General features: G+C 46.4%; 1 protein-coding gene across 1 annotated transcript; it reads right to left on the bottom strand.

The window, feature by feature from the left end:
* Nucleotides 1-16,406: 16,406 nt before the first annotated feature.
* On the bottom strand, nucleotides 16,407-18,191 carry LOC119333131. The gene is made up of 6 exons (XM_037606141.1): nucleotides 18,121-18,191; nucleotides 17,552-17,623; nucleotides 17,371-17,476; nucleotides 16,699-16,780; nucleotides 16,528-16,609; nucleotides 16,407-16,446 (listed from the first exon to the last, which is right to left on the bottom strand). The coding sequence occupies exons 1-6, from the start codon at nucleotides 18,189-18,191 to the stop codon at nucleotides 16,407-16,409; spliced, it is 453 nt and encodes a 150-aa protein (XP_037462038.1).
* Between the last annotated feature and the right edge of the window lie 5,519 nt (nucleotides 18,192-23,710).

The raw sequence follows: 23,710 nt of genomic DNA, 5'->3' as shown, positions 1-23,710 counted from the left end.
AGAAAGGGTTCTTGCCTGTTTTGCAAGGTGTGAGATTGAGCTCGGCTCAATGCCCGACCACGACAAAAGATAAAGAAGAGATGAGTGTCATCCCCTATGCTTCAGCCATAGGATCTATTATGTATGCCATGCTGTGTACCAGACCTGATGTAAACCTTGCCGTAAGTTTGGTAGGAAGGTACCAAAGTAATCCCGGCAAGGAACACTGGACAGCGGTCAAGAACATCCTGAAGTACCTAAAAAGGACAAAGGACATGTTTCTCGTTTATGGAGGTGACGAAGAGCTCGTCGTAAAGGGTTACGTCGACGCTAGCTTCGACACAGATCTGGATGACTCTAAGTCACAAACCGGATACGTGTATATGTTGAATGGTGGAGCAGTGAGCTGGTGCAGCTGCAAGCAGAGCGTCGTGGCGGGATCTACATGTGAAGTGGAGTACATGGCAGCCTCGGAGGCAGCACATGAAGCAATATGGGTGAAGGAGTTCATCACCGACTTAGGAGTCATACCCAATGCGTCGGGGCCAATCAAACTCTTTTGTGACAACACTGGAGCTATTGCACTTGCCAAGGAGCCCAGGTTTCACAAGAAGACAAGGCACATCAAGCGTCGCTTCAACTCCATTCGTGAAAATGTTCAAAATGGAGACATAGAGATTTGTAAAGTACATACGGACCTGAATGTAGCAGATCCGTTGACTAAACCTCTCCCTAGGGCAAAACATGATCAACACCAGAATTCCATGGGTGTTCGATTCATAACAATGTAACTAGATTATTGACTCTAGTGCAAGTGGGAGACTGTTGGAAATATGCCCTAGAGGCAACAATAAAAGTATTATTATTATATTTCTTTGTTCATGATAATTGTCTTTATTCATGCTATAACTGTATTATCCGGAAATCGTAATACACGTGTGAATACATAGACCATAATATGTCCCTAGTAAGCCTCTAGTTGACTAGCTCGTTGATCAACAGATAGTCATGGTTTCCTGGCTATGGACATTGGATGTCATTGATAACGGGATCACACCATTAGGAGAAAGATGTGATGGACAAGACCCAATCCTAAGCATAGCGCAAGATCGTGTAGTTCGTTTGCTAGAGCTTTTCCAATGTCAAGTATCTTTTCCTTTGACCATGAGATCGTGTAACTCCCGGATACCGTAGGAGTGCTTTGGGTGTACCAAACGTCACAATGTAACTGGGTGACTATAAAGGTGCACTACAGGTATCTCCGAAAGTGTCTGTTGGGTTGACACGGATCGAGACTGGGATTTGTCACTCCGTATGACGGAGAGGTATCACTGGGCCCACTCGGTAATGCATCATCATAATGAGCTCAAAGTGACCAAGTGTCTGGTCATGGGATCATGCATTACGGTACGAGTAAAGTGACTTGCCGGTAACGAGATTGAACGAGGTATTGGGATACCGACGATCGAATCTCGGGCAAGTAACATACCGATTGACAAAGGGAATTGCATACGGGGTTGCTTGAATCCTTGACATCGTGGCTCATCCGATGAGATCATCGTGGAGCATGTGGGAGCCAACATGGGTATCCAGATCCCGCTGTTGGTTATTGACCAGAGAGTCGTCTCGGTCATGTCTGCATGTCTCCCGAACCCGTAGGGTCTACACACTCAAGGTTCGGTGACGCTAGGGTTGTAGGGATATGTATATGCAGTAACCCGAATGTTGTTCGGAGTCCCGGATGAGATCTCGGACGTCACGAGGAGTTTCGGAATGGTCCGGAGGTAAAGATTTATATATGGGAAGTCCTGTTTCGGCCATCGGGACGAGTTTCGGGGTCACCGGTATTGTATTGGGACCACCGGAAGGGTCCCGGGGGTCCAACGGGTGGGGCACCCATCCCGGGGGGGGCACATGGGCTGTAGGGAGTGCGCCTTGGCCTGCATGGGCCAAGGGCACCAGCCCCAAGAGGCCCATGCGCCTAGGGTTACAAGGGGAAAGAGTCCTAGGAGGGGAAGGCACCTCCTAGGTGCCTTGGGGAGGAGGGATTCCTCCCCCTTGGCCGCACTACCCTAGGAGATTAGATCTCCTAGGGCCGGAGCCCCCCCCCCCTTGGCCCTCCTATATATAGTGGGGGATATGAGGGACTTCTGCCCAGGCCTTTGGTTGCCTCCCTCTCCCTCTTCAACACCTCCTCCTCCTCCATAGTGCTTGGCGAAGCCCTGCCGGAGTACTGCAGCTCCATCAACACCACGCCGTCGTGCTGCTGCTAGTGCCATCTCCCTCAACCTCTCCTTCCCCCTTGCTGGATCAAGAAGGAGGAGACGTGGCTGTTCCGTACGTGTGTTGAATGCGGAGGTGCTGTCCGTTCGGTGCTAGGATCTCCGGTGATTTGGATCACGTCGTGTACGACTACCTCATCCCTGTTCTTTGAACGCTTCCGCTCGCGATCTACAAGGTACGTAGATGCATCTAATCACTCGTTGCTTGATGAACTCATAGATGGATCTTGGTGAAACCGTAGGAAAATTTTTGTTTTCTGCAACCCGGTCCGGACACCCATTGTACGGGTTTTCTCCGGCTCACAGTCACATTCGGCTCTGCCGATAACCTCCGCTGCGAAAAGCTGACCTTCCACGTTGTCCCGTTCTCAAGTCGCTATCAAGCACTACTGGGACGCGAAGCTTTCGCTCGATTTAACGCAATACCATATTATGCATCTTTTACGCTTAAGATGCCCGGTCCACGAGGCATCATCTCTTTGATGGGAAAACACTAAAGTGCGCCTCCCCAAGCGGAGGACAGTGCGGCCGCTTTAACAGCCCCACAGCAAAATGGCCTCACCAGCTAAAAAACTCCAAAATAGGTCATTTAAAGACCACGAACGCGGATAGACGAGTTCGGTGCAAAATCATCATTGATGCAGGCCTAGAAGCCATATACCCCCGTACAAGGGGCTCCACGCATATACAATAAGAGACAATAAAGCTCAAACTTCCATATCTTACTTTATATTTTGCTTATTTTTAACTTTTTTGGCACGACCCGTTCTCAAACTCAGTTCCTCTCTTTTACAGATGAACGTCGTGCGGCGCCCGTCCAGGATACGGCACAACGGAGACACAGGCGTAGACGTGCAGTAGGGACCCATCCTGAAGGATTCTTTTTAGATTAAGACCCTGCATAAACCTTTTTTACTGTCTCTTGTTGCTACACATCCCCTAGTTTTTTCTTTCTAGTATAACCAAGGAGGAGGCTGGCGTCTTGGCATGTGGCCACGTCAGAATTTTTGCACGTACCTGGACACTAGGGGCTTTTTTAATAAAGAGTGTTGTTTGGCCCGCACTCATAAAGACCGAACGCCTTAGGGAGTGTTCGGCGTCGCGAGTTTTGGCATTATATGCATCAGCTCCGAATCATGTCTTTGGTCAAATGGTGGGTTGCCCGGCTCCTGAGTTCGGCTACCTTACGTTCTGCTCTATCGGCTAAGGTAGCACCAGGAGAACTACTGCGATTGTGCCCCCGGTTCGGCCAGGGCGAGCACCTCAGTAGAGAAAGCCAAAAACTGACTGTCATGATGTAGCGTGAGACTGGTCAGCCACTCGATGACCGATCGGAATCTATCGGATTCCTCCGCTTTAACGAAGGGCCGCTTCTCGGCCAGGCACATACGCGCCCCGAATTCGGACGAGCGCAGTTGCCACCAAGGAGCTACCTAAAGAGTCTCATTTTCAAACTCCTATGGCTAAGTGAAAGTGTTAAAGCACTATAGTCTGGTTGCCTGGCCCGCTGCGCTATCACCTCCTTTATAGGACCAAGACGTTGGGTTAAGTGTGAAAATGCGTCTTCTGCGAGCACCCCCGCACTATGTGCGTGGGGGCTGAAGCCAACGACTGCCATCTTCCAGATTCTATACACACACACACACACACACACACACACACACACACACACACATATATATATATATATATATATCTTAAAACGGCCGCATAGAAGGTGTTTACAATACTTGGAGGCACAAGTATAAAAAAGGCCACTACAGTTTATCAAAATATTACTTTATAATTACATATGCTATCATAACATAGCATCTTTCGGGCACTGCGTCTCTATTACACGAGCGCCTTCAAGAACTTCCTGAAAATAGTGCTCGGAGGGTACTCGGCTTTGGTCCGAGTCTCGGGACGCAACAACGGTGGTATCCATCTCTGCCCAGTATGTCTTAACACGGGCTAGAGCCATCCTCGTGCCCTCTATGCATGCTGACCTCTTAATTGCATTTATACGCGGCACCGCGTCAAGGAATCGCTGCACCAAGCTGAAATAACTCTTCGGCTCCGAACTCCCCGGCCACAGGTGACCCACGACGTACTTCATGGCGAGTCCAGACAACCTATTCAGTTCGGCCCATTGAGCCAAACGATCATCCACTGCCAGTGGATGCTCTGGATTGTGAAACTGCGACCAGAAAAGCCTTTCCACTTCGCGATCTTTCTGATCTCGAAAGTGTTCGATCGCATCAGCAGCACTCGCTGCCAAATCCAGATAGGTGTCCTCCACACTCCACATCCGGTCCAACGGAGCAAAATTCGGATCACAAACCTTCCTTCGCAGCATAAAGGGCTTTCCAGCCACAATCTGTTCGGCCTGACGTAGCTCCTCCTTCGCAGCTCTCATCGCAGAGCGCGCATCCTTGGCATTGGCGACGACCTTCTCTAAGTCCGTCTGTTTCGCCTGGTCTTCTTTCTCAAGAAGCTTGCAACGGTCGGTAGCGCTTTTCAACTTTTTGGCCATCTCGGCCATCTCCTCTTTGCTTCGGCAATGAGCAGCCTGTTCAGCTCTCAGCTCTTCAAGGGCCTTCTGGGCAGCCGCATCGCTTTTCCTGGCTTGCTCCTTAGCTCGGGCAAGTCCTGCCCTAAGATTCTCCACGGCGGCCGTACCATCTGCGTCAAGCACACACATTGTAAGACACTGGCATGAAGCTCCTCTTACCTGGCGCCGCCCAAAGAATTACATACCTTGAGCCTCATCAAGACGCTTGTTGACAAGCGCGATGTCGGCATCTGCCACGTCCAGTTGCCACTTTAGTTCGGCAAATTCATTAGTTCGGCTCGATTCCGAACACCCCGCCACCTAAATTCAAAGGCGACATCTTAGACCTGGGATTATGATCCTCCGCGTGCCGTCCTTTCTTGACAACGCGCAGAGTCTCAGGGGCTACTATCTACACAGGGCGCATCTTACTTATGCGCAACTGACAAACGTGTACATCATCTACCATACCTCAAAACCCGTCAGCAAGCTTTTGACGGCCTCATGCAATCCGTCTTCTGCAGATGAAATTCTTTCAATCACCGTGCCCATCAATGCACGGTGCTCCTCTAAGATAGAAGCTCGCCCCAGCAGAATCTTTAGCTCCTCCAACCGAACACCAGACGGTGCCGGACTTGTCCTATGGCCTCTTTCGAAGGCCGGACGCGCAGAACTTCGGGGGGCCGCACTACCACCTTCCGCCCCTGCCGGATTCGGAGAAACCCTCCGCGACGACACCTCAGGGTCGCCCGCCTCGCTAGGCGGCACGGCAGGGGGAGGCGTCCCGCTCTCCATCATCTCCGGAAGAAGATCCCCCGAAGACGAGCTCTGCTGAGAAGGGCTGAGGTCCGAGCTACAAGGTAAAATTTCGGTTAATCTTCTCAGATATAAATCAAAGATTTCTCTCGTCCCTCAAAAGGAAAACCTCTCTCTACTTACGGCTCGCTGGAGGGCTGATCCCCTTGAGGGCATAGTCCGACCGAGGAATTCCCCGGCGCCGGACCCTCTGACGAGGATTTTCTCCCCCGTTTCAAGACCATGGTTTCCGGGTCGTCAGAGGCGGCTCTCTTCTTCCCCTTGGGAGAGGAATTGTCGGTTCCTCCCTTCGGGGCAGCCTCCTTCGAGGAGGCCATAGCTTCCTTGTCCTCCCCCTCCAAAGGCACTATCTCCAGCATCCTGACCAGCACGGTATCCGGCCTGGTTTCAGGAAGGGGAGCCGGACACCTGATCAGCTTTGCTTTCGCTATCCACTCATGTTTAAAAAGACAGCTCTTTTAGAGGCAAGTTTATGACAATTATACGGATAGGAAGTCCGGGCGCAAGGTTGCTTACTTGAGTATCCGGGCGATTGCAGGTTAGACCTGTGTCCTCGGTTAAATCCGGACACATCTCTTGTGATCCGAAGAACAGTCTATACATCTCCATGGGTGTTGCGCCCATGAAGTTTTGGAGAGCTCGCGGTCCCTCCGGATTAAACTCCCACAGGCGAAGGGGGCGACGTTTGTCGGGCAATATTCGGCGAATCAGCATGACCTGCGTCACCTTGACCAGGTTGAGGTCTCCTTCTAAAAGATCCCTAATGCGGCCCTGCAACAGGGGCACGTCTTTGGATAAGCCCCAATCTAATCCTTTGTTGACCCATGACGCTAGCCGTGGTGGGGGACCCGAGCGAAAGGCAGGAGGCGCCACCCACTTGGCGCTCATGGGAGCGGTGATATAGAACCACTCTCGTTGCCACAAGCCGAGCTCCTCTTGAAAAGAGCCCTCGGGCCATGGAGCATCGGCGTTCTTACTTATGACAGCACCTCCGCACTCTGCGTGCCTTCCCTCGATCATCTTCGGCTCCACTCCAAAAGTCTTGAGTCATAATCCAAAGTGAGGAGTAACACAGAGCAATGCTTCACACACGACTATGAATGAGGAAATGTGGAGGATAGACTCCGGGGCTAAGTCATGAAATTCCAGCCCGTAATAAAACAACAGCCCCCTCACGAAGGGATCCATCGGGAAGCCTAACCCCCGAAGGAGGTGAGACATGAACACTACGCTCTCGCCGGGCTAGGGATTGGGAATAGCCTGCCCTTGAGCAGGCAACCTATGCAGAATTTCGGCAGTCAAGAACTTAGCCTCTCTCAACTTTAGCACGTCCTCCTCCGTGACGGAGGAGGGCATCCATCGGCCTTGAAGGTCAGAATCGGACATTGTCGAAGGTCCGAAGCGCCCGGAATCTGAAGCCTAGGGTGTTGGAACTTGAGGTGACGGACGAACTCGTTTGAGATTGGAAAAAGAAGTAAGGCCTTGATCTCTTTATAAGAGGTCGAATACCAAGGGCCCTCCCCGTTACCGTTTGGGACTCGCCTTTAATCGAGAAAAAGTGCTAACGGGCACGATTGGGTTACCCACGTCCGTATTGATGAGAATCCCGTGAAAGGGGGTACACGATCTCTGCTTTGACAAGACGTGCCAAGGAAACCGCCTCGTAAAACATGCTGAGGTGGAAAAGTAAAAACGATTTGAGTAAAGGACTTGGCTGTAATGTGATGGTGCACTGCAGAATACGTCAGCAGATTTGATTTGTGTTAATATTATTCTCTCTATGGCAATATGTGGAAACTTATTTTACAGAGCCAGACACTACTCTTGGTGATTACAATCTTCTATGAAGGACTGGGAGGAGGAACCCGCCTTGCAATGCCGAAGACAATTTGCGCGCCGGACTCGTCGTCATTGAAGCCTGGTTCAGGGGCTACTGAGGGAGTCCTGGATTAGGGGGTGTTCGGGTAGCCGGACTATACCTTCAGCCGGACTCCTGGACTATGAAGATACAAGATTGAAGACTTTGTCCCGTGTCCGGATGGGACTTTCCTTGGCGTGGAAGGCAAGCTTGGCGATGCGATATTCAAGATCTCCTACCCTTGTAACCGACTCTGTGTAACCCTAACCCTATCCGGTGTCTATATAAACCGGAGGGTCGTAGTCCGTAGAGAATCAACTCCATACACAACAATCATACCATAGGCTAGCTTCTAGGGTTTAGCCTCCTTGATCTCGTGGTAGATCTACTCTTGTACTACCCATATCATCAATATTAATCAAGCAGGAGTAGGGTTTTACCTCCATCGAGAGGGCCCGAACCTGGGTAAAACAAAGTGTCCCTTGTCTCCTGTTACCATCCGGCCTAGACGCACAGTTCGGGACCCCCTACCCGAGATCCGCCGGTTTTGACACCGACACTAATCTTCTTGCTGACAGGTTAGGGAAAATGGTCTAGGGTCGGGCACCCCTATGTTCTTCTGCTCATGTGAGCACACCACACCCTCCTCGTGTACGTGGCCCCATGCATTGCACCCGATGTATCTTCACACCCCTTCTATCAATGAAAAGATATACGAGCTTTGCATACCATGAAAACCTCCTAGTATAATAGACTCTAGTTCATTTTACGAGGGCAGAGACTAAGGTTTAGTTTGGCAGCACAAATCATACCTAGTAATTTTAAAGTGTCTTAATGTCCCACAAGTATAGGGGATCTATAATAGTCCTTTCAACAAGTTGGAGTGTCGAACCCAACGAGGAGCAGAAGGATTTGATAAGTAGTTTCCAGCAAAGTTTCAATGCAAGTGTTATAAAATTAGTTTTGATAGGTAGTTTGATAGCAAAATAATTCGTAACAAGGTAACAAGTAATAACACAAGTAAATAGGTGCAGCAACTGGCCCAATCCTTAATTATACTAAGGACAAGCCGAAGGTGTTTTTTATAATCGCTAAAACGCTCTTGAGGACAAACAGGAATCTCGTCAAGTTAGTTTCACCACGATTCATTAGGTTATCATGCATTGATTCAATAAGTGTTCTGTGGGTGGACTAGAGCTAAGATACTGTCCTAACTTGAACAAATACCGGATCGATCACTCGTAGCGACTAAATTGGTCGCCCATTTACTGGTAGGAAGATGTTTACTGGTTTCGGTTTTGGGAACGCTCTAGAAGGTTCCAACAAGGGTTTTCCATTTTAGGAAGCTTCTAGAAAGTTATCAAAACTATTTTATCCTTTATATTTCTTATTTTGTTTTCTATTTTCTATTTTCTACTATTTTTCTTTTTTTTCCTTTTGAAAAAATTCTCCGGGATTTCATTTTTTTGTTCGAAATATTTTTTCGTGTTTCAATAAAATGTCCAGGAATTTAATTATTATTTTTATTTTATAATTTTCTTCATAAATTCAAAGAAATTTGGGTTTTCAGAAAATGTTCAAATTTCGAACAATGTCCCCTTTTCAAATTTGTTCATAAATTCTAAGAGTGTTCATGTTTATAAAAAATGTTTGGTACTTTCACATTATGTTCTCATTTTTCAAAAAACAAAATCAGAATTTTCGAAATGCTCATGTTTTCAAATATGTTCATAGATTAAAAAATTGTTTGTGATTCTGAATTTTTTCACTTCTTTCAAGAAATTGTTTTCAAAAAGAATTATTTTTAAAATTTGTTCATAAATTCAATAGGTTATTGCATTTTTATTAAAAAATTTAAAACTTTAAAAAAATCAGTTTTTTGTTTTGTTTCCCATTTTCAAATTTTTTTCAAAATTTTAAAAATGTTCGAACTTTTCATACAATTTCAAATTTTTGTCTGCATTTTTAAGAAAATGGTCGTGCTTTCAAACATTACTTGCCTTCTAGAAAATTGTTCACAACTTTTGAAGAAAAGTTTGAAACAACATTGTTCGTATATGCCAAGGAATTTAGTTCTGAATAGTTCGCATCAGGAGTTCAATTCCTGGTGGAGGCACTGTACATCACGCGGTACTAGTACATGTCGTGCTCTCCAACGGGCCAGCCAAGTCGGGGTGCGTCGGCACCCTATTTGTCGCAAAATTTGAAATGGGTTATACTGTTTTCTTTAGTCTAGTTATTTATAGATAAAAGTGGGTTATACTTTTTTTTTATAGGCAAAGTGGGTTATACTTGAGATACTGGGCCGGCCCCGTGAGCAGTCGCTCGATCGGGAACGCTGCTGGCGTTCCATATCTTTCCCCTTGAAATACTCTGCCTTGGCGCCTGAACCAACAGCAGCTTTCGCTTCTGCTCGCCGGAGCGCCAAGAAACCAAGAACCCACCGCCTCTGCTCTCCAGCGGCGCCCGCGGCAGATGCAGCAGTTCCAGGACGGCCACCACGTGCGGCTGCGGAGCCGCGAGCGCGGCATGTACCTGCACGCCGACGAGGACGGGCATGGCGTCTCCCTCCACCACCGCCGGGCGTCGATGAACGCGGCTTGGGTGGTGCACTTGTAAGTTTTACCACGGCCACGCGGAGTACCTGCTCCTCCACAGCGCCGCCTACGGTCGCTACCTCGCCGCCACGGACGCGCCGGCGCCGCTAGGCCACCGCGGGCTCCGCGTCGAGCTGCGGGACTACGCACAGCCGGAGGTGCAGGCCATCATGTGGAAGGCCGACGGGGTCGACACCGGGAACGACGTCCTCCTCTGGCAGTTCACCGGACGCTGCCTCCGCGCCAACGGGAGGTACCTCAGCTCAGTCAGCTGGAACAATGGCGTCAGCGCCGAGGACATCGAGGACACCTACATCGTCAGCACGATGATGCACTGGGTCGTGGAGCCCATCCCCGCCAGGGAGGGCATGCCTCCCCTTCCACGTCAGACGGGGGTGAGTCCGCCATGCCCGCTTCGTGATTCTTCCCGAATTTGCGCGAATTGGGTGGACATGCGTCGGAATTTGACCGCAAAGATTTCAAATCGTGTTGATTTCATTCGCCTGCGAGCAATTCTTGGCTCTGTTCTTGGCGCTTCTTGGCTCTGTTTCAAGTTTCTTTGGCTTCTTGCGCCTCTGCATTCCCCGGCATCCTGATGATTCCTTGCGTCTCAACTGCAGTTTCCCTTCCCCGGAATACTGGACGCCCTGTTGCCGTCGCGGCTGATCGTGTACGTGCGGGCGGGGGCCGACGGGACCCGCATCAGCCACGGCGCGTTGGTGTTCAGGGGCAGGTCCGTGGTCCGCCTGAGGAAGAAGCTGGTGCGCCGGCTGGACGTCTCCGACCTCGTCATGTACGTCGAAGCGGGTACTTTCGGGCGGCTTACTCCACTCGTCGTCGACCTGCCCCGCAGCGTCCGGGACCTCCACATCATCGTCTTCGCGTCCGGGACGCCAGGTGAGAGGCCCTCCATCTTCCCAACTTCCTACTAATCTCCTTGGGTTTTATGTTAATGGAGTAGTCTGCTTGTGTTGGAAAACAGTGTACTGAAACAGCTGCTAATCTGCTTCAGTCAGGAGTTTAGGACTTGACAATTGTTTAAACTGCTGTCTTTGCATTGTGTAGCCTGAAGCTTAGTTGGTTGTTACATATTCCCACTCTTGTTCAGCTTCACATATCAGTTCAGCTTCACATAGAAGATACTGATTTCTACTTATATGTAATTCAGCAAAAAAATCAGGTCCTATCCCACAACACTATATGGAAAATAGTTTCTGCAGTTGCCTTCTTGATTTCGAAACTAGTAGTCTGAAAAACAGTTTTCTGAAACTTTGGGTGAAACTAGTCTGAACTGCTGTAGGATTATTAGATATCAATAGAAGTTGTTGAACCAAATCAATCAACTGCCTGTTGGATTTATGGACAGATGTTAGAAGGCTGTCTGAACTCTGAAGCTTGTTATTGTTTGGTTTTGAATTTAGATGATTCAGTTCTTAATTTAATACTATATGCCACTCTTGGAAGACTTCGCAACTTGAAAACCCAAATCGCTTCAACCTGCTCATTTAAACTTCACAGAGAAGAGACCGATTTCTACTATTAAGCCTAATGTAATTGCTTCGAATAATGTGTGGACAAATCCAGGCTGTATCCCACAGCACTATATGAAAGCATACATCAGCTTTCTTCTTGATTATTTCATTAACCTATGACATGATGTATGTCTAACTGCTTCGAATTTCTGCTAATTCAGCCCACGCGGAGGTGCGATACCCGGATGTCGATGCAGCATAGAGAAAGACCGTACCTGAGCAGGACTCCTGAGTGTCACCGCCTCGGTCACGTGAATCCAAAACTTTTTGTACTAAGATAGGGGTTCAGGAAAACCCAGTAGTTCTTCTAGCTAAACTTTGTCCATTCTCCTGACAGTAGGAAGTCTATTTTGGGTTGCTCTCGCTGTTCTACAATTAAGAAACTGCATGAACAATGATGTGGTGACATTAGTCTGTTGTGCTCGCGCTGCTGCGTTTCTCTTAGATGAAGCATCGTACACTTATGCAGTGAGTTTAGGAATTGAGTTTAGCTGTGCCTCTTTGATTCGTGGGATTGTAAAAACATGGGAATAGGAAAAATATAGGATTGGAATGTCATGCTCATCTCAATCCTATAGGATTTTCGGTTGTTTGATTGCGTCATAGGAAAAACAAAGGATTCTTTCAAAGAGGTTTGAGTGGATGCTAGAAATCCTATGGGAAGTAGTACAAAAAATTCCTTAGGAAAAATTCCTATAGGATTCAAACCTATGAATCAAACAACCAACATAGGAAAAATTCCTAAGGATTTTAATCCTTCAAAATTCCTATGCAAATCCTTTGAATCAAAGGAGCCCTTAAAGTTTCAGTTCTATAGCAGAGAATGAATTTGTGTTTTGACAGAGAACACTCAGGCCACGTCTGGAACAAAGGAATTTTGAGGGAATTTCATAGGAATGCAATCCTATAGGAAACGATTCCTACGTGCCGTAGTAGGATTGACTTGAAAATTCCTATAGGAATCCTTCCTTCCCTTCGCATCTCAGAGGATTCTAAACATTTGCTTAAACCTTATGTTTTCACTTTCTTTGAGAAGTCCAATACAACATGTCTCTCCTTTCTCTCTCTCTCTCCTAAAGAAACAATTTCTGCAAAATTCATGTGGAGCGTCCACTCTCGTGTGATAAACTCATGTAGAACTAGTTTCTGCACATTATATTGTTGTTTTTCAGGTTTTTTACATAAGCTGACTTCTTCGTTAATTCTGCAAAACAGCGGTATTTTAGGTATTGACCTTCTCAAACCGTTGCACTACCTGTGACATTATGCATAACTTCCTTGCTGTCTGTTTTAATTCAGCCAATGCCGAGCTGCTGTGCCCGGATGTCAATGCAGAGTAGAGAAAAAGATAAGAGCAGGACTCCTGACGGTCGCCCGACAGTCCACCTCTTCAGAAGTGTCGCCGCCTCGGACACAATGACATGAGATTCGGAACTACAATTTGCATTGAGATATAGGTTTAGGAAAACCCCAGCAGCACTTGTGATTCTGCTAGCTGAAATTGATTTATTCTGCTGACAGGAAGAACCGATTCAATCTACTGCACCCTTGTGGTTACATTTCTACAGACGACAATTTTTTTTGTTCTTGAACTTGCAGAGCGTCTTTGTTCTTGAACGGTGCGAACTTTTTTTTTTCTACAGACGACAAGGTACTCTTTTTTTTTCTTTCGATTTCGAAAAGGAGAAGGTACTCTTGTCGGTCGAAAAAAAGGTACCACTACAACAACGAAACCCGTCACAGGCTCCAACCAATACAGGCCCAATCAATACAATTTCGAGAGACACGATCAAACATCAAACTACGCAGGACTAGATTGACGTTGTATCGATCGGTCCATGAAAGCAAACTCGATCAGTCGATCAGGCATCGCTGTCGTCGTCGTCGCTGCCGACTCGCCGCTGTCGTTTTTGGTAGTCCGGGGCTTGGAGTTGGACGCCTTGGTTGGCCTTCTCGCAGGCGTCGATCCAGTCGTGGTAGATGTCGACGGGCTCGGTGAGGTGGTGCGCCGTGGTGTGGTAGAACTCCTCGCAGACGTAGCAGACGGCGGTGGCGACGTAGAGCTTGAGGTCGATGGTGCAGGACACGCCGCCGGGGTGGTTGCAGAAGGGGCAGCAGAAGGTGATGTCCAGCTTGGGCGCCGGCTTCTTCCGCTGAGCCATCTTGGAGCTCATCGACTTGCGCTTCGCCATCTTCTTCGATCACCACCAGATCGCAGGTGGGTTCTTCTGGCAGCACCACTTGCGATCACCAAAGGATGTGTGTTGGTAGGGAAAGCTTTGGGTGTGCTTATAAAGGTTCTGCCTGATCCGACTGCATTGCGTGGTGTGGCGGTGCAAGTGCAACGAAGCCCTTAACGAGTCGGAGCCGGATTCTGGCACCCAGTCGAAATGGCCGCGTCGCTGCGAGCGGCCGGGAGATGAGATGACGGGAAGCTAGTCCGCCTGGGGCTACGCATTGCTTTTTTTTAACACAGTACAGACGCAAGCATGTGTATTACCCACACGCGGTGGGAGCAGCGGCCGCGCAGCTCTCGCCTGGTGCTCTGTTCAACCCGGCTTCTTCTTTAGATTCGCAAAAAAAAAAAAGACGGCTTCGAGCAGATTTGCAGCGGGCAAGAGCGGGCCTCGAACTGGAAATCAAATCAAACAATTACCACACGCGTCCTCAAGGTTCACAAATATAGCACTCTCCCGGTCCCAATAACAAAGTCTTGCATGTTGTTTCACATCTATCAACACAATATAAGTCCACCAATCATGTATATGTTCACCCACTCAACTTAACTTGTAATTACTCTTATAATGGATGCTGCAGTACTTGCCTTCCTGGGGCATCCGTGCGATTTCCCCGTCCACGCAGTCCGATCTTATCAATTTCATACGTTTTTTACTGCGTGTTTATTCTTGGGCCGTTTACTCCTGTCTCATGTTTGTGCAAATTTGAAACGTGGATGACGGGTGGGACTCTTTATTTGCGGTATCGCAGACATCAAACAATGCTGAAGAGGATCGTTGGCGTGTGAGGCAAACAACAAAAGGATTCTACCGGACGAAATACTTTCTAGATGGCAGAGTCCTACATGGTTGAGTCTGACTAGTACAAATGCCCGTGCGTTGCACCGGGCGAAAAAGGCACAACCTTCTTCATATGCCATTGTGCATCATTTTTATATTCAATTTGAATAAACAACAATAAAAGGTTAAACATGGAACTTTTTTATTTTTAACAAAAGTTAACATTTTCATAAAAATTGGAACACTTATTTAAGATTAGTTAATGTTTTTATTAAAGAACATTTTTTGAATTGATGTTTTCTTTAAAGAATGTTTTTTTTCATTTGTAAATGGGGAAAATAGTAAAAATGGAACTTTGTTTTTGGAAAAAAAATAAGCTCTTTTAGAAAGTGTGAACATATTGTTTTGAAACAAAAATTGTGTGAAGATATGAAAACTGTGAAGATTTTTAAACTTGTTTTTAGGGCGTTTTTTACAGATGTTTGTTTGTGGAAGAGTTTATTCTTTTTGTTTACTATTTGGACTTGGCCCAAACAAAGCAGTTGATGTAGATAGAAGGAAGCACAATGAAAGTGCCTTTCTGCTCCCGAGCTCATTTGAGCTCGGTGAACAGTAAAATCGAAGAAAAAAATCAAAAAATTCCAAAAAAAATCTCAGAGAAACATTGACAAAAGTTCTAAGTGCTTGCAAAAATTCATCATGAAATCACATTCCTGTAAGGCGTGGCAAAAGAAACAAATTCAACCTCCAAAATGCTTTTGAAAGTAGCATTTTCAGAGTACCGATTTTGTTTTTTTTTTTTGCCACGCCTTCTAGAAATGTGATTTCATGACGAATTTTTGCAAGCACTTAAAACTTTTTTCAATGTTTCTACCAAAAAAAATTTGGAATTTTTTTCGATTTTTTTCGATTTTTTTTCGATTTTACTGTTCACCCGAGCTCATATGAGCTCGGGTGCAGAAACTCCACGTCCGAAGCACAAACTCATCTTGCTTATCGTCCTCATTCTCAAGTCTCCTTTGTCGAAGTGCTCTATGCCGCTGCACCCTGCATAGTAGGAAACAATGGCGAATTGAACAGAATTCCATTGAAACATAAATAGGTTATGACTTCACCAAAGAAACATTAGGAAGGGAAACATGAATGTTATATATCTTGAGCTGAACCGCTTCATCCATGAATAAACTCCAATATATTATTATTGCTCGTATCTCGCACTTATTACAGAAAGAAAACAAAAAAGTACTATGGTCTCGCAGGTAAAAAATATCAGCAAACATTTCTCTATTGCTAATTACAATGGCTATAAAATTAGTTAATACGGATTAACACTGATAAATAATCTAGAATGTACGGCGCATCGTCCTTTCATTTCCCCTGCTTGATAAAAAAATAAATCAAGCTTATCTTCTTGTTATATATGCCTTGGTGGAGCTCAAAGAGTCATGTCTGTATCAGGAAAGAATAACAACTAATACCACCGCTGAAGCAATACCTTAAGATAGGCACAGTAGCAGCCTGGGCATCTGCAGGAGTTCCTTCTGCTTGGACTTTCTTCCAACTCATGTACCCTTAGTCAGTCATAGGCACTACCTGTGGAATTCTGAATTTGCATCACTCATTTGAATCTACCTTCACCAGTACCTCAAAATCATAAATTTGTGAATTTATCACATATACAGTGCAGAAAACTATCTAATAAAAAACCATATTTGCTGCACCATCATGCCATTGGGTTCTAGTAGTGCAACAGTACTGGGAGTCGCATTAGTAGGCTCAGCGCATGTTTCATTTACACCGTGTCATTCACTTTGAACGGAATAATTTCTGTGCTGCAAGACGTACTTGTGAATCAATGTATTGCTCACCGTACCCACAATCCACAATAAAAGAAGCTGGGATCAGACACTTACTTTTGGCGTATTATATTCATCTCTAGAGTGGAGACACTGATGTACCATCTCGTAACTAATGACAACCTGAATGCAAGCATACCTACAGCGAAGGCAACTTAATACATTGTGTACTGATAATTATTAGGAATCAGCTGTAGCATTTCTTAGTTAAGAGTGAATATGTCATACCCAGAAAGTTACTGTGCGGATGCATTCCAAAGTCCAGCAGCATCAAAAGCATGAGCATATACATGAAGCACACACAAATGAGCTGGCCCAAGGTTAACAGAGAAAATTACTGGGAAAAGGTACGGACAAAAGGACACACAGGGCAATATAAAGCTTTTAGCAGAAAGACACTACTTGAACAATTGGTGCATGAAAAGATCAATAATATCTCTAGAACAAATATGGAATCTGGTAGCATTCATTCGGTATAATCTGAACATCTGAAATTACAGAAAGTGAAGTATTCTTTCAACATCAATACCAAACATCCATTGTACCACCCAAATCAAATTTGGTAAGCTGCAATCCATCAGTAGCAGGCTGAGCCTCTTTGCATCAAGAAGACATATGACAAAAGGGATATGTGAAAGAAGGACTTGTGCTTGGGACGAAACACGCGTATAACCTTTGATGATTAATCATCAACAAACACATATAAGAGAAAATATGCCATGACAAAAAAAATTGCAGCGATAATCGTGCTTCCAATCTGTTAATGGTAAAGTCAGGTAGTTTTACATTCAAATCTAGACCCTATGAGCCTGAATCAAAAAACATATGTGGTTGTGCATCTGGTCATCCAATGAAGAAGGGACGACAAGGAGAGGGGATAGGATGGGGACAAGATAAAACCTTGAGTAGCTGCAGGTCCTTGGCGTCCTTCACATCTCCGTGAAGAAGCACTTGCCGGCGGTGACCGTGGTGGATGGGGAACTCCCATGGCGTGCTCCATCTGCATCTGCAGTAGAGGATATGAAGAGATGGTGAGGTGTAGGGGTGAAAAATCCCAGCAAAGAAGGAAGGAGGGACGAACCTGGGGCCGCCGGAGACGCGCCGGCGAAGCCCAGCCCGAAACCCTAGCCACGGGGCTGCAGTACTTGCCTTCCTGGGGCATCCGTGCGATTTCCCCGTCCACGCAGTCCGATCTTATCAATTTCATACGTTTTTTACTGCGTGTTTATTCTTGGGCCGTTTACTCCTGTCTCATGTTTGTGCAAATTTGAAACGTGGATGACGGGTGGGACTCTTTATTTGCGGTATCGCAGACATCAAACAATGCTGAAGAGGATCGTTGGCGTGTGAGGCAAACAACAAAAGGATTCTACCGGACGAAATACTTCCTAGATGGCAGAGTCCTACATGGTTGAGTCTGATTTCCTCGATGACAGACTTCTCCATGGATTATTCCGACTTCCTCCAACACACAATCGGACACGAGGGCCTGACTCCTCACCCGAGTCCAAGTCTCCTTTGAGGACTCCACTTCATCGCGTCGCACCCTCGATAACGAACTACTCGACAACCGACTCGTCTAGGCCTGGTCTGACTCATCCTCTGGTTTCTCACAGCCTAAAGAGGTGAATGGCGAGTGGACCTCGTTACTTATGGGGCCAAGGTGGACGAAAGACTTCCACGATGGTAAGCTTCTCGATGGCCGAGTCTGAATCCTCCATTATCGAGTCCAACTTCCTTGAGGACTCTGCTTTGCCACGTGGCATCACCGATGGCCGGGTTCGACTCCTCTGCGCCCCAAGTCTGAGTCCTCCAACTATACTTCTTAGAATTAACGGGCTTGGACAATGTGAATATTTAGCAAATTTCAAATAAATTTGAAAAGCCCAGGAATGGCAAGAGATGGAGGTGCAATCTTTAGTCCCACCCAGGAACTGGAGGTGGTGGGAGGCCCATGAATTTTCAGCAATTTTTTTATTTCTCGGTTGTAATTCGTATTAATGCCATTGGTGCAATGAGCATTCCTTTCGGTTAAAATTAGAAGCCCCCCTTCTCGGCTACATTTGGTTTGTACTGCATTGGCATAACGAGTCATCTAGCGCCTTGTTTTCGGAGGAAAGAGGGAAAAAAGTCTAGCTCCTTGTTTCAGGGTCGTGCTGAGTAGGTCAAGTTGTCCCAAAACATTCAACTTCGTATTTTTGGTGCAATGCAAAAATAAGATTCTAGTTCATTTTACTAGGTAGAGAATATCTAGGCTTGATGACTCCATTTTGTGTACGGTTTTCCAAAGGTATTTTGGTCTAACCTAGTGTTTCAACGACTTTTGTCGTTTAACTAATCATTATTTTCCAAAATATAGAGAAACCTTGTTTCCTTACTTGTTTTTCAGAGACAAACACTTTTGGAAGGCTTTGGAGCATATTTAGATGATTGAGGAGGAGTTGGGCCACTTTCCCTATGGGAAGAGTTGCATCCGGCATCAACAGAAGAGAATAAGTCGTGTGGTACGAGTGCACCCGCTCATACCATTGGTCATAACAGGTGGCGGCCTCCCTCTCATCTACAGAAGCAACTTTCATAACCGGCGAGAGAGAACATAGCAACAACATACACAACACCATTGACCAGAGTAAAGGCGGAGAGACCAAGAGGAGATTCGATCTGCCAGGGTGTCGGTCCACTACCTCTCGACCTCGATGCCTTTATAGAGAAACCCCAACAAATATTTATCGATCTTTTTTTGCTGCTGCCGCTATGCTTTTTCAGGTGATCCAATCTGGAAGCTTTTTCCGGTAAACACCTAGAGGGCGAATTTGCCGCGAGAGCTATATATCTTCATCAAACTCACTACTCTGGTGACCATTTGTGAGTATAGTCCACCTTGGACAATGGGTTCATGATAGTGGCTATGTGCCATCCTCTCTCCTTGTTTTTCAATACAAAGATCACATGAGCTGCCTTACTTGCTTGTGATCTATCTGATGTAGTTCCCGATGTGTTTGTTGCGGTGTGACGAATTGTCACTTTATGCTTAGATTATATATGGATCTTTATTTGGTTTGTTTTGGTCTATTAGTCTTTCACTTGCCATGATTAGATGAATGACCTACAAGAGCGAATGTTAGATTGGTTTAACCTTGCAAGTAATCTATCCTAGTGAAGGAAAGGGAAAAAACTAGTAGTTGAATAGGTGTCTCGGTTAGGAACTAGAGGTAAAGAGAATACACTATATATCTACATTATATCACTTTCCTCAATGTAATGCTTTGTTTTAACTTAATACTTAAAGATGCGTGTTGGATAGTGGTCTTAGGTGGAGTATTAGATATATATGCAGCTGGATACGGGTCTATGAATACAAGGATGTAATGCATATATGCAATCGTGACATGTATGATTAACCATAAACACTACAATTTAACTGATACGCAACTATAATTTTTCTACCACACCTATGCTTTCATGGAGAGATGCCACTAGTGAAGTTATGGATCCCCGGTCCTTTATTCCTCATAATCATAAACTTGATCGCTTTACTTATTGTTCTTCTATATTTTGAACTTTTTATTTCATTGCCTAAAAAATCATTTCCATCCACATCATATATTAATGCTTCTAACTAGCAAAGGTGATGAGATTGACAACCTCACTAGAAATGTTGGGTACCAAGTGAAGCGTCTTAGTTGTGTGCAGGTTCTGATCATTGGCTATTGGAAGAAATCCACTGGTTGGTACATTGGTTCTCGACTACGGGTAAAACTTGCTTCCTATAGCAAACCCTTGCGCTTTTGGGCCCAATGTCGTATTCACAGAACAAGTAAAAACTAGCTAGGGATATCAGGAAGCAATCTCTATGTTGGTAGAGCATGAGATTTTTATGTTGGTAGAGCAAAAGATCAAACAAGTGAAAGTTTGACCAACTTCAAGTGTTTCAAAGAGTTCGCACAAATCGTCCAGCCCTTTGAAAACTTAAATGCTTGAAAACTCTCGTTGCAATGTATGCTGGAAAAATTGTCCCTCCTCACCGAGCCAACGAGGAAGAAGACCATGTGTGCTAAATGATGAAACATGAGTACAAGACATCATATTCATACTTGGCACCACCATCGACATCCTAAAACTACGATGAGTAAGCATCATTAACCATCCAACAAACATAAGTCGTTAATCTACTGCACCGGAAAGATTATTGGCTCTCCATTTTTTGTCACCACGGCTCCATGACAGGATGTGTATAGAGCCGGTAGACCTTAGCCTCACGCCACGAGGACATCCGTAGAAAGGATACTTAACCTTGACATTAAAAACACATAATAATCTACATGCAAAACAATCATCCGGAGTTCCTCGGCCCCATATTCAGAATAGTCATGGACATGAGGGCACCAACACGACACATAGAACATGAGGTGGTGATCAATTTCTCTGCTTTTCTCTCTTTTCTCCCATGGTGGTTAAGGTCCCCCTCGCAATACAATACAACGTGTATGCTTTGATGCGCATGAAACTAGAGTTTATTTTTATGAAACATGATATATATATATGAGAACATTGTTTTTAGTAAAGCATGAAAGGAGAGCTTTTTTATTGAGCACAGAAAAACATGACTTTTTTTTCTAGAAGCATAGCATTTTTTAGCCATTTTAGACAAAGCATATTTTAGATTTTTTTAGCTTATAGTATTTTTTGAGAAACTTTTTAGCTTGTTGTATAAGCTGAGAAACATAGCAGTTTTTTTGTTTTGTTTTTTGAGTCTACAACAGCAGTTTGTTGTGGACAAGAGACGTGCGGATCTAACTTACGCGGCCCAAGGAGCATACTTTTTCGGCCCCGGCCCGCAAGCCCACCTACGGCGACGGCGTGTCAGCCAGCTTGAAATACTCTGCCTTGGCGCCCGAACGTAACCGCCACAACCAACAGCTTCCTTTCGCTTCTCATCTTCTCTTCCTCGCCGGAGCCCCAAGAAACCCATCCTCACCATCTCTCCACCGCGCAGCGCCGACCGTCTCTGCTCTCCAGCGGCGCCCGCGGCAGATGGAGCATCTCCAGGACGGCCACTACGTGCGGCTGCGGAGCCGCGTGCACGGCACGTACCTGCACGCCGATGAGGACGGGCATGGCGTCTCCCTCCACCACCGCCGGGATTCCATGAACGCGGCTTGGGCGGTGCACTTGTACCACCAGGGCAATGCCGACGCCCTGGCCCAGCACATGCTTCTCTACAGCGCTGCCTACGGCCGCTACCTCGTCGCCACGAACGCGCCGGCGCCGCTGGGCCACCGCGGGCGCTGCGTCGAGCAGCGCAACTACGATGATCAAGAGGAGGAGGCCATCAGGTGGGAGCCCGTCGCCGTCGGGGCCGACTCCGGGAACGACGTCCTGCTCCGCAACGTCGCCGGCCGCCACCTCCGCAACGGCGCCTGGCGCTACCTCCGCGCCAACGGCAGGTACATCCACACCGGCGCCAGCGTCGACGCCTTCGACAACTTCAGCACGAAGATGCACTGGGTGGTGGAGCCCATCCCCTTCAGGGCCGCCATGCCTCTCCTTCGACCTCCGACTAGGGTCAGGGTGAGTCCGCCATGCCCGCTTCTTGATTCTTGTCGAATTTGCGCGACTTGGGTTCTTGAACGCATCGGAATTTGACCGCAAAGATTGCAAATCGTGTTAATTCCATTCGCCTTGGAGCAATTCGTGGCGAATTTGCGCTTCGTGTTTGATTTGATCTCCTGGCATCATGATGTTTCTTTGCGACTCAACTGCAGCTTCCCTTCACCCGAAGAGTCATCACCGTGTTGCCGATGCCGTCGCGGGTGATCGTATACGTGCGGGCGGGCGCCGACGGGAGCCGCATCGCCCGCGGCGCCTTCGTGTTCGAGGGGAAGTCCGTGTTCGACCTGAGGAAAACGCTGATCCGCCGCCTGGAGGCCACCATGGGCGTCTCCGACGTCGCCATGTGCGTCGAAGCCGGTACTTTCGGGCGGCCTACCCCACTCGTCGTCGACCTGCCCCGCAGCCGCCAGAACCTCCACATCCTCGTCTTCCCCGTCCGGACGCCAGGTGAACCCTACTGATCACCCTTTGCAAGATGTTGCCATGATCTTTTGGGTTCTATTTTAATGGAGTACTGTCTTGCCTCAGTGTTGGAAAACAATGTTACAGTCTGAAAAACAGTTCACTGAAGCTTAGCTGGTCTTCTTCAGTTAGGACTTTGCAATTGCTTGAACTGTTGTATTTGCACTGTGTCTGTTGGATTAATCTGCTCCATGTGTAGTCTGAAGCTTAGCTGGTTGCTAGATGTTCACACTCTAGGAACTTGAAAGAAAATTGTAATTCAGAAAGAAAACTGTAATCAGTTCAGTCATATCATATGAGTTGAGCTTCACATAGAAAATACTGATTTCTATATGATTTAGCCAATTGTGAATTCAGAAAAAAAATTCAGGCTGTATCCCACAACACTACATGGAAACTAGTTTCTACAATCTTTTCAGGTTTTGTCATCAACTGTCTTCTTGATCTTGTTATTGACTCTGTTTTAGCAATATGATGATCTTACCTCCTCACCGTTCCTTGTAAATTCTATTTCAGCCCATGCGGGGGTGCGGTACCCGGATGTCGATGCAGTGTAGAGAAAGACCAAAGCAGGACTCCTGACCGTCGCTTCACAGTTCACTTGTTCAGAGTTTCACCGTCTCAAAACTTTTTGCAGTGAGATAGGGGTTTGGCAAAACCCGTTCTCCTGACAATGTAGGAAACCTATTTGCTGTTCTCAAATTCAGATATTAAGTGCTTGAACAACGATGGGGTGGCATTAGTCTGTAGTGGTTGCAGTCTTATTCCGGCCACTTACGATGTGGTGATAGCAGAGCATGTTTCCAGCAGCGTTGCGTTTCTCTTTGATGAATCATCTAGTGTTGCCACTTAAAGCTTCAGTCCAAACTATAGCAGAGAATGAATTTGTGTTTACACATTCAGAGTGAGTTCAACCAAGGACGGCTTCCCTGTCTTGGTTATGTGCAAATTTTTTGCAGGCCGAAGCCTGAGAATGGTTTTTTTTAGCAAATTTTTAGGGGGGAACTCAGAATAGTTTCTTTTAGCAACTTCTGAATAGTTTGCAGTACAGTATGTGGCCTACTGCTACTTTTTTGAGATAAACAGCGTAGCTTTATTAGATATCAAGGTTCAGAGGAATACATAAATGATCTGGAGGCGCTAGGAGCCACAAATGACGCCCAAC

Source organism: Triticum dicoccoides, chromosome 7A (genome assembly GCF_002162155.2).
Source record: "Triticum dicoccoides isolate Atlit2015 ecotype Zavitan chromosome 7A, WEW_v2.0, whole genome shotgun sequence".
NCBI lineage: Eukaryota > Viridiplantae > Streptophyta > Magnoliopsida > Poales > Poaceae > Triticum > Triticum dicoccoides.
Note: the sequence above shows the minus strand (reverse complement) of the source record. Positions and strands in the feature narration are given on the sequence as shown.

Bases quoted from the DNA above. Each gene is read 5' to 3' on its own strand.
- LOC119333131 (XM_037606141.1), bottom strand. From the start codon at position 18,191: ATGGAGGATTCAGACTCGGCCATCGAGAAGCTTACCATCGTGGAAGTC. The intron at 17,624-18,120 runs GTAACGAGGTCC...CGGATGCCCCAG, and splicing joins CGTCCACCTTGGCCCCATAA to GAAGGCAAGTACTGCAGCCC. The intron at 16,447-16,527 runs GTAAGTGTCTGA...TACGTCTTGCAG, and splicing joins ATGAATATAATACGCCAAAA to CACAGAAATTATTCCGTTCA.